General features: G+C 43.9%; 1 protein-coding gene across 3 annotated transcripts in view; it reads right to left on the bottom strand.

Annotated features, from left to right (window-relative positions):
• The window catches only part of PLA1A (phospholipase A1 member A), a 38,963-nt gene that overhangs the window by 17,568 nt on the left and 4,219 nt on the right, over positions 1-17,176 (bottom strand). For 2 of the 3 annotated variants that reach the window (XM_089910575.1, XM_089910573.1), the window contains exons 2-7: positions 16,068-16,180; positions 8,164-8,365; positions 5,813-5,990; positions 5,179-5,287; positions 4,046-4,147; positions 1,518-1,607 (exon numbers count right to left, since the gene is read on the bottom strand). In XM_089910575.1, the coding sequence (XP_089766701.1) occupies positions 1,518-1,607; positions 4,046-4,147; positions 5,179-5,287; positions 5,813-5,990; positions 8,164-8,365; positions 16,068-16,140 (754 nt within the window). In that variant the 5' untranslated portion in view covers positions 16,141-16,180. The remainder of the gene's footprint in view (positions 1-1,517; positions 1,608-4,045; positions 4,148-5,178; positions 5,288-5,812; positions 5,991-8,163; positions 8,366-16,067; positions 16,181-17,176) is intronic. The other variant, XM_089910574.1, reaches the window with a different exon arrangement.

The following is a 17,176-nucleotide window of genomic DNA, read 5'->3' as shown; positions in this document are numbered from 1 at the left end:
AGGTTCTTATTAGTTATCTATTTTATACATATTAGTGTATATATGTCAATCCCAATCTCCCAGTTCATCACACCACCACCACCACCACCCACCCCCACTTTCCCCCTTTTGTTGACTATTTTAAAATTTGTAATAATTCACACTGAATGAATTTGCTGGGGCTAAGAGGTCTATAATGAGCCATAACTCCAGGGTTTAGGGTCTTCAGACTCTTCTTTCACCTTGGGACCCCCTCTCTGGGACCAGAACCAAGTCTGAGCTGCTTGCTGACTTTCCTTTCCCCCAGAGTTGGAACACTGTCTATGGTCAACCTCCTTCTAGCTACAAGAGGGAGCTGGGAGCCACAAACTAAACCCTTCTCAGATTGTGTTATGAAGAAAAAAAGAAGTGGCCAATTTAAATGCCAAAGAAATTTTCAAAAGCCATTAAAATCAAACCATCCCATCTGATCAGAATTGCTGAAAAATTTTATGAATTGTTAAAAGAAACATGTTTTTGGAAAATCAGTAAAGTTGGTAAGTTTGGATTAGTGGTTACTCAACACAGTTGTCAAAAGAATCCTTAAAATGTTAAAATTTTGGTAAAGCAGGAAAAGGTTAAAAACATAGTAATCAAAAATCAAAATAAAATTCCCATATGAAATGTTGATAGGTTGGCTATATTCATAAGAATATAAGAAGACTACACAATCCTTAACGCTTAGCTGCTTTTTTTTTTTTTTTTTTTTTTTTTTTTTTGCGGTACGCGGGCCTCTCACTGCTGTGGCCTCTCCCATAGCAGAGCACAGGCTCCAGGCGTGCAGGCTCAGTGGCCATGGCTCACGGACCCAGCCGCTCCACGGCATGTGGGATCTTCCCGGACCGGGGCACGAAGCCGTGTCCCCTGCATCGGCAGGCGGACTCTCAACCACTGTGCCACCAGGGAAGCCCCAACGCTTAGCTTTTGATAAATTTAAAATTATGCTAAGAATATATTCAATTAATATATCCAAAAAGAACATTCCAGAAGAATAAATTTAGAAGAGAAGAAATGCATATTCACTGAATGTATTCAAGAAGATTATATTGAAAGCAATTTTAGAGAACTTGAATTTAGTTAGTTTGGGGAAATGGTCATGCACTGAATTGACCCTTCAGCTAGCAGCTTTGGGCACATCAGTCTGTTTCTGCCACAGCGAGGCTCTGCAGAGGATATAGCCACTGTGGACTCTGCCACAAAGTGGGGCCCGGGAAGAAGAGAAGTTATTGGCTTGAGTGACGTTGGATCACAGCAGGGCCTAAGAAGGGGGGAGGGAGCCTAAATATGGAGCAGGCTTTTAATTTCAGGCACTCCTCCCCTAGAATACCTGGGCTCCAAAGACATCCATTTAATAAGTGCTGAGTAAGCTTGATGGGACACAGCAAAGGATACTGTAAGGAAGACCCCCTATGGCCCATACTGGCTGACTCAACACAAAGCCTGTTGGTAAATTCCAGTCTCTGGGGCAGCCACACATCAACTCTCTCTGGCTTTCTGACCTGCAGAAATGGAGGTGGGACAGCCGGGTTGGTCTTGGCCTCCGTTGACGTAGTAGTCCACATGTCCAACAGGAATCCGAATACCCAAATCTGCAAGGAGGCAGAACCCCGTTACCCTCTTACTGCAGGGGCCTATTTTCCAGGTCCCATAGCAAGGTCCACCGGCCGCAGAGCCTGAGGTCTGACCTTGGGGGCCCACCCCCTCTCTGTGCTGAATGGGTGCCCACTTCATTCCTAAGTGCTGGGAGACTACAGAACTAGCCCTCAGATGGTTTTCTAAACAGGTTTTGCCGTGCTGAAAGGAAGCTAAGAATAAATTTATAAGAAGATACTCATATTTGCCTAATAAAATCAAGAAAAATATCTCTTAATATAAGTTTTTATGAATCAGTAAATGTTATAATAAGTTCGGTAAATTTCCTTGTTGAATAGTTTCTATTTTGCTACAAGTGATAGTTCAGATATGTGTGTGGGGGACCACATTTCCAGTCTCCCACATATTTTTGTGCTTTCATGACTGAGCAGAAATATAATCTGGCTACAAAGAGATGAGTTTGAGAGGCTGTAGCCTGCATCTCATCATTGTGACTGTACCTGACCCCTCAGACTTGGTCAGGTTCAGCTGCCAAAGACCCTGATTTTCTTGTTCATATTATCTATCACAGTTGTAAGCAACTGAGCGTGTATTACGTGCTTAACGTCATCTATCCAGGGGTTAAGTGATGACCTAGAATTCATCCTCTCCCATCATCTGTCGGGTCAGCTCTACCTCCAAAATATATTTTGAGTCTTTCTACTTCTCTCCATCTCTACTGCCACCACCTTCGCCCATGCCACTATTGTCCCCCTCACCCAGGCCAGCACTGCAAACACCCTCCAGTGAGCCTTCCCTTACTGCCCACTGGCAGTCCATTCTCTGCCCAGCAGCCAGAGTATTCTTTTAAGGAAATCCAAATCGCCGCCCTCTCCTCACTGATCATAGAATAAAATTTAAACTCCTCGCCATGTCCAGCCTGGTCGTGCTCCCTTTTCTCAGCACATCACTCACTACGCTCTAACCACGTGGCTCTTCTGCCTGTCTCCACCCACAAGGCTTTCATTTTGGCTGTCCTCTACCCCTAGAGTGTTCTTCTCCCCATTCTTTCCAGTGCTGGCTCATTCTCATCCACAAAGTCTCACCTCAAATATCACCTCCTTGGCCAGATTTCCCTCAATAATCCTATTTGAAGTAGACCCTGAACCTGCCGCTGAGTCACACTTCTCCCATATATCATAATCACAGGGTGGAACTGACTCCTCGCTTGTGTGTAAGCTCCACCACGGCAGGGCCTTTACCCGTCTTTTTTCCTGCTGTATCCCCAACACCAGCGCAGTACCTGGCACACGTTAGTGCCAAATACTTATTTATTGAACAAATTAGTGAACGAATGCTTGCCGACTGGCTTGTAAGTTCCATGTGGGCAGGGATCTTATTTGGTGCCTTGTGCATTGTAGTATTCTCAGTGCCTGCTACATAGATCATAAAGACCGACTGAACAAATGGAATGCCTTTTTTTTTTTAAAATCACATTAGGAAGTGGCTCCAACTTTGAAGGGGACTGAGAGGCCTAGCACAGGTAAACAGGGACCAATGAGTCACCTATTTAGCAAATTTAGGAATATAAGGCGTTAACCTTGTTAATTGACATGTTTAATTAACTTAATAGCTAAGCAGAGGGCTATGGGCTTTGGTTTCCTATCTGTGAAATGGAGGTGGGAAAGAGGGTTGAATAATATGATTGCATGAGTTTCTTCCAGAATCCTGAATCCGTGAGTCCTGAATGCTAAAAGAAGGCTTCTAGCCAAATGGAATGAGACATGGCCATCTCTCAGCTGAACAGCAAACTCTTCTGGTCAGAGACAAATGTAATTTCTTCTTGTATCCAACACACTGAGCATGGGGCCTGGCACCAGACTCTGTGGGTGTTTGACGTCGAGTAGAAATGAGGAGGAGTGCCCGCTGGTCAGAAGAGCTTAATTTGGTCACGATGGATTCAGAGCTGGGGGTTCTTGACTGTGCCACTCATTACTGGAGGGGGCAATTCTCATTCTTCACTAGACTGAGGGCTGGCCTTATCCTCTGGGGAGGAGGGAAGTCCTGATAGGTCTGAGTACCTGCCCCAGGAGTGGAATGCCCCAACTTCCTGGGGCCAGGCATGTTCACCCTGAAAAAGCAGAAAGACTTTCCCAGGCAGAAGTGCCCTCTGAGTACTACTTCAGACAAAGCTTAGTGTTGAATCAGAGTGAGACTCATGACCAAACAGTTTTGGTCCACAAATGAGAATCCTCCTTTCTGCTGCTGGCTAAAAATAAAATCATTCATCTCAGTCTTCAGAGAATGACAGAGCTGGAAGAGACTTTCAAGATCATGCTAGTAAACTCCTCACTGCAACAGAAGCTTAGAGGGGAAGGGTCTCCTCCCAGGACCACACAGATAAATACCAGCCTCCTGGCCTCTGCCCTGTGCTCATTCCCCCACCCCAGCTCACTGTCCGTGTCTGTGTGGATGGCTTCCACAAAGAGGGCGTCCCCAGGGTCCAGGCGCTCCTCCAGGCTGGCTCTTGTGTACTCCGGTCCAGCAGGGTCCAGGCCTACAAGGACAGACATGTCAGCCACAGGAAGCCCCATGGACCCACTGCACATCTACATGGGCAACCCTTCCGGTTCAGATCAGAGTCCCCCAACAAGGACCCAAGGGCGAGAGAACTAGCTCAGGACCACCTTTCCCAGGAAGCTCTACTCTGTTGTCTCTAACCTCTCAATGACCCAGTTTCTCTGGCTCTGAAATGTGCTTGCTAACACCAACCATTTGGCAAGGATTAATGTCAGTAATATTAATCCTCAGGTAGTAATAACAACGGCTATAATATTTTGAGTAGTTACTATGTGCCAGGCCTTGTGCTGGGCACTTCCACACTTTCTAGTCCTTACAACAACAGAGCAAAGTAAATATTACTCTCCCCAGGCCTTAGCTTGGATCCCTTTTCCTCTTCCTCCCAAAAAGCAGACTGTGAGACAAGGATTTAAAGTGCAAGTAGCTTATTTGGGAGAAAATCACAGAAAGCGTAGTGAGGGAGTGGAAAAATGAGTCAGAGAACGAAAGAAAATTTTAATGAATAGATTATCTCTTTGGGTCTCATCCCACTGGGGTCCCTCTGAAGGATTCTGTAGAACATGACTCAGAATTGTCTCAATGAAGTGCCAGGAAGCCAGGGTATTTACCACACAGCTCTGGTCCCTTATTGATTGAGGGTAGCTCCTGAAGCATAAAGTTCTCAGCACTTTGCAAGTATTTAGCAAAACTGTCTACAGGTGATTTCCATAGTGGGCCAAGGATATATGAGCTGCTACAACCCATTTTACAGTTGTAGAAACTGAGGCTCAGAAAGAAATACATGGCCTCTAACACTGACATTAGAGATCATGCAATAACAACACAATACCATTTTATCCAAAAGGGCCACAATAAGTAAATTTCAGTGGTGATCGATGACTTGATCATAAGAACAAAGGCCCAACACTTCCCTCTGCCTGCCTTAGCAAAGGCTCTTCCAGGTCATGATCTCTCTCTCTCTCTCTCTCTCTCTCTCAACCTGAGAGGATGGGCAGGGAAGAATGTTACCTGTGATCTGTCCCAGCTGGCCTTTGTAGAAATGTCCTACCATGCCCCCCACATGGGCCCCCAGGCTGACACCAATGATGTGGATTGAGGACTCTGACACACCCAGCACCTAGAACGGGCATTTACAGTGAGTTACATTTGTGTCACAGCAGCCCCTGGCCTTACAAGGATAACACTTTGCCCTGAGGCATCAGAAGCAGAAGGTCTTGGGCATGACACACCAGCCACACGTGCTTTGGGAAAAAGTGCAGAATCTCACCCTGTTAATCACTTGCCCTCTCCCTGGGCTCCCCACCTTGACAACCCACTCACTTTCCCTTTGGTGTCCAAAGTATGTGAGGCATGACCATGGCCATTTCCTCTTGAGGACCTAGAAGAGTCAGCCATTGGCACCTCTGATGTAACATGCAGTGGCATGTTTTACAGAGGAGCAAGCGGGAGGCTCAGAGAGGTTCAAAAACCTGCCCAAGTTCAGCACTGCAAGCGGCTAGGTTGAGATTTGAACCGAAGACCCACAGACTACTGGGTGGCTCTGCTTCCACCTAAAGCTCCTTCTCACATGTCACTTCCTTCTTTCTGACCCCTTGCTCCCCCGTTAGCAGCCAGAACTCACCCTAAGCTCTTCTACACCTACCAGGAGTTTACTGAGGAAACGGGAGATCTCGAGTCCCAGCTTAACCACATTTTCCACGGCTGAGAAGTAGACACCTGTAGAGCCATAAACCCAGTCCACAGCGATCACGTTAGCATCTGCTGCCTGCAGAAGGGCACTGATGAATTTGTCAATCCAGGAAGGCTTTGTTCCTAAAGCCCTAGATGGGGGGCCAAGAAAAGATAGGAAAATTATCTTCCCAGCCAGCATCCATTGTCATGGAAATTACAATGACATTTCTACAAATAGAACAAACCCAGAGAAAGTCACAAGTAAGGGGTGGGGGGTGGGGGGTAGGGGGGGTGGGGAGGGTGGGGGGGTGGGGGTGGGGGGGTGAGGAGGGTGGGGGGTGGGGTGGGGGGTGGGGGGGTGGGGTGGGGGGGTGGGGGTGGGGGGATGGGGTGGGGGGGTGGGGGTGGGGGGATGGGGTGGGGGGTTGGGGAGGGTGGGGGGGTGGGGGTGGGGGGTTGGGGGTGGGGTGGGGGTTGGGGGTGGGGGTGGGGGGGTGGGGGCTATGGGCACTAAATCCTACAACATTTTGAGCATAAGGAGGACATAATCTCAAAGTTAGCAGGGCTCCTGACTGCACATGTGGAGCCTGTGTGTAAATTATAAGAGTACCTTTGTTCCAGGTGGATGTAGCCTGAGGCCAGGGCTTAGAGCTCAGGTCAGAGTTCAGCCCCTGGCCCTCAGTCAGGTACCTCTGTGTAATGCATAGATCACACAAACCACTGCACTGACCCTGCTTGTGTTACTCATGGGAAAGAAAAGATAGCTTTGTGTATTAGAGTTAAGATTTGCAATCTTAATTCTCATTCTATAGTATAGGCACTTTCCTTGAGGATGTTTTCATTTACTCATTCATTCATTCACCCTTTCCTTCATTCAACAAATGGGCCAGGCAGTATGCTAGGTGCTTTGTGAGAAATAAAGAAAAAGAAGATATATTCCTTATCCTTCTGGAACTTAGAGTATAATAGGACTTTTCTAGGAAAAGAAGAATAGGAAAAATTTCAGAGAGCTCTCCGAAGAGATTGGGAATGGGGAAGAAGTTTTCTCAATGGCCCAGAGCTTGCTTGCATGGACAGGGGAGCCCAGACTGGGTGTATGCCAGGGAACGTGGCTTTGGGGCATCTGGGAGCGGGCAGCATAGTGAGGCTGCTGAGCTCTTCAGCTCCACTAGCTATCTCTGGGTTGAGGGCACACACTCAGCCTTGGGTAGTGGCTGAATGCAAGATTTGCCGGAGAAGAGACTTCGGCACAAGAGAGAGAAGGGATGCCTGAGGGAGGATGTGGCTGGGACCTGGAGTGAGGGACTGGAGAGGCAGAGAGAACCCAGAGATGAGGAAATGGTGACCCTTTGTGCAGTGCCCCGCTGTCCACCTCTTCATCAGGGCCCCCAACTCCAGCTGCTCCATAGTGCTACTCTTTCACCACGTTCTCTCCCTCTCTCCTCTCACCAACTTTTTTCTGTTTCCGGCATTCTCAGTGGGCTTTGGGGAGAAGATGTTGGAAGGAAGGGTGGTGATTAAATTGGGACTCAGAGACTATGCATTACAACAAAATTTGGCCTGCAGGGCCTCAAAGAAGTTGAAGAAGTGTGTAGCACCTGGGAAACGCTAACCTCTGGGAGTGATGGAAGTGGAAGTTTCTTAGGTCATGAAACCCAGGAAGAAGAGAAGAAGAGGAGATAAAACCCTGGATAAGGGCTTCCCTGGAGTGCAGTGGTTGAGAGTCCGCCTGCTGATGCAGGGGACACGGGTTCGTGCCCCGGTCCAGGAAGATCCCACATGCCGCGGAGCGGCTGGGACCGTGAACCATGGCCGCTGAGCCTGTGCGTCTGGAGCCTGTGCTCCGCAATGGGAGAGGCCACAACAGTGAGAGGCCCATGTACCGCAAAAAAACCCTAAAAAACCCTGGATAAAAACACCACGATGTTACCCCTGAGATGAATCATGCAACCCACACTTCAGGGAGGAAAGGATCACTGAGACCATCTCTACAACTTCCCTTTTATTCAGATATGGAAACCAAGGCTCCGTGTGCTAAAGTGACTTGCCCAGGGTCACACATATTTACAGTTGGAGAGTGTGTCCAGGGTCACACATATTTACAGTTAGCAGAGGAGTAACATATGTGACCAACAAGAAAGAACAACACGATGTGTGTTCAGGCTGCTATGAGACATCTTCAAAGTCAGCAGGAGGTGAGCAATGGGACCTGTGACAGGCAGTAAATCCATTTCTCCTTTTGCTCCCCACTAACTTCCTATGGCATCATGGTCACTTTCTAGCTCTTAGCTGAGGTGATCCTATTGGTTGGTTGGCTCCCACCTGAATCCATGGATAACTAGCTTGGTTCCTAGAGTGACATTGAACCCCAAGTTCCGGATGTCACTACTTTCTTCCACGAGTTGCCCACAGAGAGGATCAGAAGGGGTGAAGAGGAGAAAGTGGGCTTTGAGATTGGTGCCTTGGAGAAGATTAGCATTCTGGAAGTCAGTGCACTTTGTCTGTGGGGTAGGAGGTGCATCTCCTAGAGGAAAAAACAAACAAACAAATAAAAACCCAAGAAACATCCAAGGTGAGGTCATCTGTTCTTAAAAGGAAAAAAGGTGTTCTTGAAAGGAAGAGAGAAACAAGGGCTTATAGGCATTCATCATAAACCAGCAAGTGTAATAATCAAACTCATTTATTAAAGGCATCACTTCTGTAACCAAAATCTGTGTATATTTTTCATGTATAAAATACCAGAGAAGAATATGAATATTGCTCAGCTAGAGAAGATTAAAGGCCATGGTGAAATGGATATTGTCATGGGCTATCCCCCGACACCTGCATAAATTCATGTGTTGAAGTCCTAACCCCTGATACCTCAGAATGTGACTATATTTGGAGATAGGGTCCCTACAGAGGTAATTACATTGAAATGAAGCCTTTAGGGTGGACCCTTATTCAATATGACTGGTGTTCTAATAAGAAGAGGCAATTTGGTCACAGAGAAGAAAGATGATGTGAAGACACATGGAGTAGACAGCCATCTACAAGCCAAAGAGAGGGGCCTGGAATGGCTCCTTCACTCACAGCCCTCAGAAGGAACAAACCCTACTGCCACCTTAATCTCAGACTTCCAGCCCCCAGAACTGGGAGATGATAAACTTCTGTTGTTTAAGCCTCCCAGGCATTTTGTTACAGCAGTCCTAGCTAAATAATACAGTTTTCTGGGCTATGAAATGAGCAGTTGCCCTGGGGACTAGGCTCATTCTGGTCTGAGCACCCCATTCCAGAGGGTTTCAAACTGCCCCCTCCAGCCTCATCACTTCTTTCCCTTATGAGCAGTCCAGAGCCACTCCAGAGCCTTCCAGCGCCCAGCACATGGCTGCCCAGCCAGATAGTAGAGAGGACCCTTAATGAGCTGTATGTATTCTACAGTGCCTTCCAACAGGTACGTTTAAACGGGATATTTTATGGTCAAGGTCACTGAAAGGCCTTCTACAATACTGAACTGAAACAGCAGCATGAAACTCCTGCTTCCCAGGGAGCTAAAAATCTGGCCTATCTTCAATACCCAACAACCCACCCTCACGCCTGTGATAAAGAGGGGGGAGCACCTGACACCCAGTTGGTCTTACAGAAAGAGACCGGCTGGGTCAGCAGGGCACACACTGTCGCACTGGCCCCCCAGCCCCGAAGTCCTGGTGCTGTTAGCAGCTACCTCACATTCCTGCCATGGGACAGAACTACCTGCAGAATCAGGACAGGTCCAGGGCGCAGGCTGCTTTGTGCAGGGCTCTTCACGGGGAGGACAGCTATTTCAGCTTTCTGGAATGGTTATCTGCCTTCAGAGGTAACGGGGGAGCACATGTACAACAAGCAAGTGGATCTGGGGTGTGCTGGGCCGTGGAACTGTGAGCAGATTGAGGGAACCACACCCTTAGAGAGTGCTGACAGCGGTTTCCTCACCTCTGCAGCTAAGCCCCAGACCTGGTCCCTGAGGCCCCTTGTATCTCCCTTCTGAGCAGCCAGGTCTTGGACACCCCAGCGATGAAGCCCACTATGACTGTGCAGGCCCCCAGGCTCCTCAGCCTGTGGCAACTTGAGCCCCCATGGAACACAAGAGAGAACGATGCCTGACGACTACTTCATCTGCCTTCCCCCAACTCTTCGAAGAAAAGGTGAAAGGACTCTGCTTGAGCATGAGACTTGAACCACATACATGAATACATTTGCTCTATTGGTCATGTAGGGAAGTTTGCATCCGTCAGACAGAGAATTAAGAGTCCTTTTAAATAAGCATAGTATGTCACAGAGCAAGGCCCAACAAGCATTGCAGAATCAATATATTCCAGACAACGTTATCTAAATAAGATGTAATAAAATTAGAAATCAGTAACAAAAGTTATTTAAAGACACATTTGGAGGTTTTAAAATTCCCTTTTAAGTAATGAATGAGTTAAAGAATAATCACAATGGAGACTAGATAATATTAAAAACGAAATAACAATAAAACCAATACAATATCAAAACTTGAGTTAAAGTAGCTAAAACAGTACTAGGCTGATATCTATAACCATAAATGTAAATATCAGGGGAAAATGGGGAAAGACACAGATTAGGTAAATTAATCTTATAACTCAGAAAGCTGAAAAAGAATAATACAGCAACACCAAATAAAATGTAGGGAAAGAAATATAAAGGAAATAGTTAAGGGACTTCCCTAGTGGCGCAGTGGATAAAAAAAAAAAAATCTGCTGGCCAGTGCAGGGGACACAGGTTTGAGCCCTGGTCCGGGAAGATCCCACATGCCATGGAGCAACTAAGCCCGTGCGCCACAGCTACTGAGCCTGCTCTCTAGAACCCAACAGCCACAACTACTGAAGCCCCCGCGGCTAGAGCCCGTGCTCCGCAGCAAGAGAAGCCACCACAATGAGAAGCCCGTGCACAAAAACAAAATGTAGCCCCCATTCGCCGCAACTATAGAAAGCCCGCGCACAGCAATGAAGACCCAATGCAGCCAAAAATAAATAAAATTAAATCTTTAAAAAAAAAAAAAAAGGAAGTAGTTGAAATGAAATAAAACAATGAATATGAACAGCATCAGTAGCTGCTCAGTCCATGCAGTTGCTCAGGCCGACCTTCCTGGAGAAATCTTTGACATTTTGTTTTCTGCCACCCCCGTACAATGGTGAGTAAATCCTCAGAACACAATATTCAGAATTAAACCATTCTCACTACCTACACTGGCACCACCTTGGTTTAAGCCACCATCATCTCTCAAAATTCTGTAGCCTGTAATGCTTTTCCTGCCTTCATTCTTGTCCCCCTTCGGTCTATTTGCAACACAGTAGTAGAAAAGTAAATCAAATCATGTCACATCTCTGTGCAAAAGCCACCAAGGCATTTCACTCAGAATAAAATCCAAAGTCCTAACAGTGGAAGAAAGCCCTAAATATCTTAGACCATCCCCTTGGGGAGCCCTTTGCCTGTCTGACTATTGCTTCCTCTGTTCCAGCCAGTCCTCCTAGCTCTTCCTCTCTCTAGACAGGTTCCCACCTGAGGGTCTTTGCACTAGCCATTCCTTCTGCCCAAAGTGTCTTTCTCTGGACATCCATGTGACTAATTCCCTCTCCTCCTTTAAGTCTTTGCTTGTCAAATGTCATCTTATTTCCTCTAACCCCCTATTATATTTATTATTTATTTGGCTACTCCGGGTCTTAGTTGCGGCATGTGGGATCTAGTTCCCTGACGAGGGATCGAACCCAGGCCCCCTGCATTGTAAGTGTGGAATCTTAGCCACTCGACCACCAAGGAAGTCCCTAACCCTCTATTTAAAATTGCAATCTGACGATGTGCCTCACCTCCGTTCTCTCAATTTTCTTTAACCCGATCTGTTTATTTTTATAGCAATCATCACCTAATGAAGATTTTTTATTTACCAGTTTATTATTAAATGTATTGTTTATTAATTTCCCCACATTAGAAGATACTTTCAAAGAAGGAAGGGATTTTTATCCATTCTGTTCACTCTACTGCCTAGAATAGAACCTGCCACACACAATAAACACCAAAAGGTAGTTCTCTGGGAAGAATAATAAACTAGATGTACTTAAAAAAAAACAAAACTAGATGTACTTTTGATAATAGAGTAAGAAAAAAAGGGAGAAGTCACAAATAAACAATATAGAGAATTAAAAGGGGATGTAAGCCCAGTAGATTTTTTAAACCGCAAAATAGCATGTTTATACCCATCCAACAGTTAAAAAATAGATATTTTCCTAGAAAATTGATAATCCCCTAGAAAACTATAGCTTACTAAAACTTAGTCAAGAAAGAAAAAACAGAAAATCAAATGTAAAACTGTAGTATAAAGGAATTGAAACAGTAGTTTTAAATCTATTCATCAAAAACCTCTATCAGGACAGATTTCACAGAGAAATTCTAACAATTCTTCAATTCCTATCTTACACATACTGTTCCGGAGAATAGAAAAGGGGAGAAAGAATCCAAACTCATTCTGTGAAAATAGCCAAAATGTCAAAACTGAACAAGGAAAGAAGGAGAAAGGAAAAACTAAAGGCCAGTTTCACTATTACACACAGACATAAAAATCCTAGATAAAATGTCAAATCCTTCAAGGATAACAAGTATACATCACGGCCAAGCAGGGTTTAATCCAAAAAATGAAAAGATGGTTTAACATTAGAAAATGTATCAATGTAATTCACATATGAACAAATTAAAGAAAAATACCATATGCTCAACTCAATAGATGTAGGGAAAAAACACACGATAAAATTCAATACCCAACACTCCTTAACATAAGGAAGGAAGGGTACCTACCCAAAGCCTATAGCAATGATTATAGTTATTGGTGAAATGTTAGAAGCATTCCATTCAGAACTGGGAACAAATGAGAATGTCTGCTATCAGTGCTTCTATTAAATATTGGACTGGAAGTTCTAGTCCTAGCTAGTAAAACAAGACAATAAAACAGGATAAAAATTATAAGGTTTGAAAAGGGGGAGAAAAAGTTGCCGATATTTGCAGACAATAGGATTGAACTGTCCGTCATTCAAGACTATGGAATGTGGCACAGTGAATCATGCTCAGATACCCCATCCCGCCAAGCACCACTTTAGCCAAAGAGTAGTGACAGATGAATATCCAAAAGAGAGAGAGAAAAAGACATAGACAATCTCAAATATAAAAATAACATCTCCAAAACAGGAACAAGAATAGAATTGCAAAATGGTGTTGGGTTCCAGGTCTGAGAGAAGACAGTGGTTGTAAGAATTCAGTTTTGTGAGGTAAACGGGGTCCAAAAGTGCTCCAAGTCAGGTGTGGAAGACCCACCAGTGGTAGCCAGCGGTGGAGAGGGGCTCCCCAGCTCAGGAAAGGAAGCTAACAACAAAAACCATACAAACAAAAACAGCTGTTGACTTTTTACTGGGGCTATAGCTTTATTTAGGGAGACAGGATGGAAAGACAAGGCCTCACTCACAGGAGTTGAGACAACGCACCTTTCTGGAGGAGAGAGGGCAAAGATGGGGGCTCGGGTGGGGAGACAGAGAGATGAAGAGAGAGACTGAAAACAAAACTTTTCATTGAAAATTAAAATGAAACATCTATTGTGTCAGAAGTCAAGATAAGAGTTATCTTTGGGGCAGTAGTGAGTAAGATGGGATACAGGGAATGGGTTTTAAGAATCTGGTAACATTTTATTTCTTGATCTGAATGATGGTTACACAGGTGAAATCATTCTGAAAATTCATTAACCTGTGTACCTTTCTGTATGTATGTTGTACTTCAGTAACTAATTTACTTTTTAAAAAGGTTGAAAACAAATATATAAAGTAATCAAATGTTTACACAGATAGTCGATAAAGCCAATAAGTGGATGATGAATTCATTCCAGGTGAAATAAAGTTTTAAAAATCTTTGACAAAGCTTTAAAATAAGTATGCTGAGAATATACAAGGATAAAAATAAAGACAGAGCATAAGAAATTATGAAATAAAAACGGGCATAAATGATAAGATATATAGTAAAAAGCTAATTAGAGAAAGGAAATGAAAAAGATAGTCATGGAAATAAAAATGGAATCAATGCTGTAATGTCTAGTACAGAAGAAGTAAAAGAAGTTTTTAATATGAAAGTGCAGTTAAAAAGTACAGACAATAGATGGAGAGGCTCCAACATTTAACTAGTAGCTGTTCTCTAAAGGAAGAGAATAGAAGAAACAATATTTTGAAAAGGTAATTGCTAAGAATTTTCTATAACTGAAAAAAGATATGAGTTCTCTAATCACAAGTTATACTCAGGGTAATGAGCAAGATAAAAAGGAAATAAATCTATACAAATAGACAGATGATAGTAAAACTGCAGAACATTAAGTATAAAAGATATTCTTAAAAATTCCCAGACAAATGCATTGGAAAATTTAAAAGCAATGAAAAATATAATTTCCTGAAACCTGACTCAAGAAGAAATAAAAATCCAAATAAACCTACTAGCACCAAAAAAAGAAAAAATCAAACTGGTAATCAAGAGTCTTCTCTGGCCCTAAAATACGCTAGAGCCAGATGGTTTTATTTGAGAACTCCACCAAACCTCTAAATTACAAGTAACCTTTATCTTATATAAAACGGTTTCATAGAACAGAAACTTATTTTATGTGGTTATAATCATCTTAGTATCAAGACCAGAGAAGGGCAATACAAGGAAAAAAAAGATACATAAATTTCCTTTATGAACAAATATACAAAATAATAAACATAAATATATACAAAAATAAGAATAAATGTTGGCAAATAAAATTCAACATCATATTAAAAAATACCCCACAGGAGTAGGAAAAAACAATACCCCATGACCACAAGATTTGTCCCTGGTGATCTTCATCTAAACCCATAGAGTTTAGAAGAAAATATGAAAGATTATTTTTATAAGAAGATTGATTAAACAAGACACCAGAAGCACAAATCACAATACAAAATAAAAATTAAGACAACAGTGTAATACTATTTTTTCTATGAGATTGACAATATGAAAAACATTTGATAATACAAAGTGTTGTTGGAGAGGGTGGGAAAACAGACGTGCTCATGTACAAATCAACAGTTATAACTTCTTTGCAGGGCAGTTTTTCTCACATTTATCAAAAATGTGTAAGATATAAATCCTTTTAGATCTAGTATATAGTGTATAAACAGCCACTTCATAAAACAAGATATATGGTTACTTTACATACACACACGCACACACACACACATGCACTCAAATAAATGATTGCGTTAGGAGAAAGCACACGTGAAGCTAAGTAGCACCTTTTCAACGCCAACCGTTGATGCAGGGAAGGGGTGAGCAGGGGCCTGTGGTGTTGCAAGGGAAGTATGAATCATGGAGTTCTTCTTGGAAGAGGTGAAGAGCAGAAATGAACAAAAAGGTAGTGTGAGCAACTACAGGCATAAAGAATGACACACCCTAAAGCTGAGGAATGAGAATTAAATGTCTCGTGGACGTGACACAAAGGCAGTCTGCTGTTGGGGGCAGAGGGAAGGGAGCTTTCCAAGGGTGATGCCACTGCTGGTCAGAGGAGGGGATTTTACTCTTCCGAGATGCCCTACGCCATAAGAGGGTTTAGATTTGCTATATTAAGCAAGGGAGAGTGGTGGGTGGGGTTTTCACTGGGTAAGGCACCGTGCAAATGGCACCTGAGGGAAACTGTGCTAAAGGTCATTGGTTATCTGTGGTGAACAGGACTAGTTATCATAGTACTGCCAAGAGGGATGACAAGCCTGAACTTGAGCTGGGTCGGCAAGAATAGAAAGGACCTCTAACAATCTCAATGACAAACTTGTTGTTAGTTTGAAAATTTTAAATTTTAAAATTAAATATATCTTGGAACAATGGATATTTACAGGGGAAAAATGAATCATGTTTTGGAATTAATCACATTTTATTTTTTTATACTCTTCCTGGCTTGTGCAAGGTGAAAAGGAGTAACGCAGATTTTAGAAAAATGAGTAAAACAACTAGAGGAAGTTCAATTTTTGTGACTTAAGAAAGTGCTGTCATTCCCATTATGATTGAAGGTTTTTTTCTCCCTCTTTTAAATACATCTCAGGAGAGGGCTTTTAGGGGACCTTCCAAAGGTTAGCGCTACATAAATAGATGGCTTGAAAAAATAGAATTATTGACCGAAAGAAGTCCCACCCAAGGCCCCAGCCCCGACTTACCTGTACTTCCAACACTGAGCCACAGAAGAAGCCCCCATGACCAGAAGCAGCCCTCCCAGGGGTCTGGGGCCATCGTTGAGCTGGAAGTCTCAGAGCTGGGGTGAAGCCGACCCCTAATGACAAAGAGATCTCATAACCCAGGCTCTCACAGTTTTGAACACTAAACGCCCACTTGGGTCTCACTAATCATTAACTGGCCTCATGACCTGTAACAGGTCTCTCCCTATTTGTCTAACTTCCCCAGTTTTTCTGTTTCTTCTTCTCAATGAAATGAAATACACTTTTTTCTTTTCTTTTTTTTTAAGCAGGGGACATTGAAACACATTGCCCTTCCTCTCTGAGCCAAACATCATCAGGAAACTATTTCCTGCACCTCTCCCACTTCCCATTATAAAATGTTAGTAAAAACCAAGGCAGAAGTCTTTCATCTCTAGGGGATCACAAACCCACATTGTCCCGGAGTCATCTGTGAACGTGTTTGCCCCCTAGGAGGACTCTGAGTGGCTTGAGGGCAAAGGCCTTCTCTTTTCATTTTTGAGTCCCCAGTGCCCAGCACAGAGCTGAGTCAACAATGTATTAATATGTTTCGTGTACATTTAACGGAAATAACGAAAGAAGATGAAGTTGGCCTCTGAGAGTACTATCCTTTGATAGAATCTTGGGGCTAGAAGTCCAACCTCTAAGCAGAGTCGTTCAGTGTCTTGAATTCACTGATAAGAAACAAAGAAATAGAGAACGAAAATGACCTATGGAGACCCTTCTGCTGGAAGTGGCAGAGCTGGTCTGGAACCAGGGTGTTTCCAGTATACCGCATGGCCTCTTCACCCAAAGGAGTGGCAGAAACCACAGTGCGCTAGTTCTAGATGGGTCAGGGGAAGGGGGAGGCACCATACTTGCCCAGCTCTCCTTAATTGCAGCACATTGCGGTGAGGCAGAGAACCCACCAACAGGGCAGTATGGAACTTTCTGGACCATAGCTCTGTGAGGGGAGTACTATCTACATACAGCTTCAGGGTATAGAGGGCCTAAGTACCTTGCACAAGCTCCTGCAGAGCTGGGATTTGAAGCAGGACAACCTAGCTCCCGAGGCCATGCTCTGAACCACTGTG

This window comes from Delphinapterus leucas, chromosome 4 (assembly GCF_059928025.1).
Source record: "Delphinapterus leucas isolate spDelLeu-1000000601 "Yukka" chromosome 4, BTC_Dleu_Yukka2, whole genome shotgun sequence".
NCBI classification, from domain to species: Eukaryota; Metazoa; Chordata; class Mammalia; order Artiodactyla; family Monodontidae; genus Delphinapterus; species Delphinapterus leucas.
The sequence above is the reverse complement of the archived record's forward strand: the minus strand, read 5'-3'. Positions and strand labels throughout refer to the sequence as shown.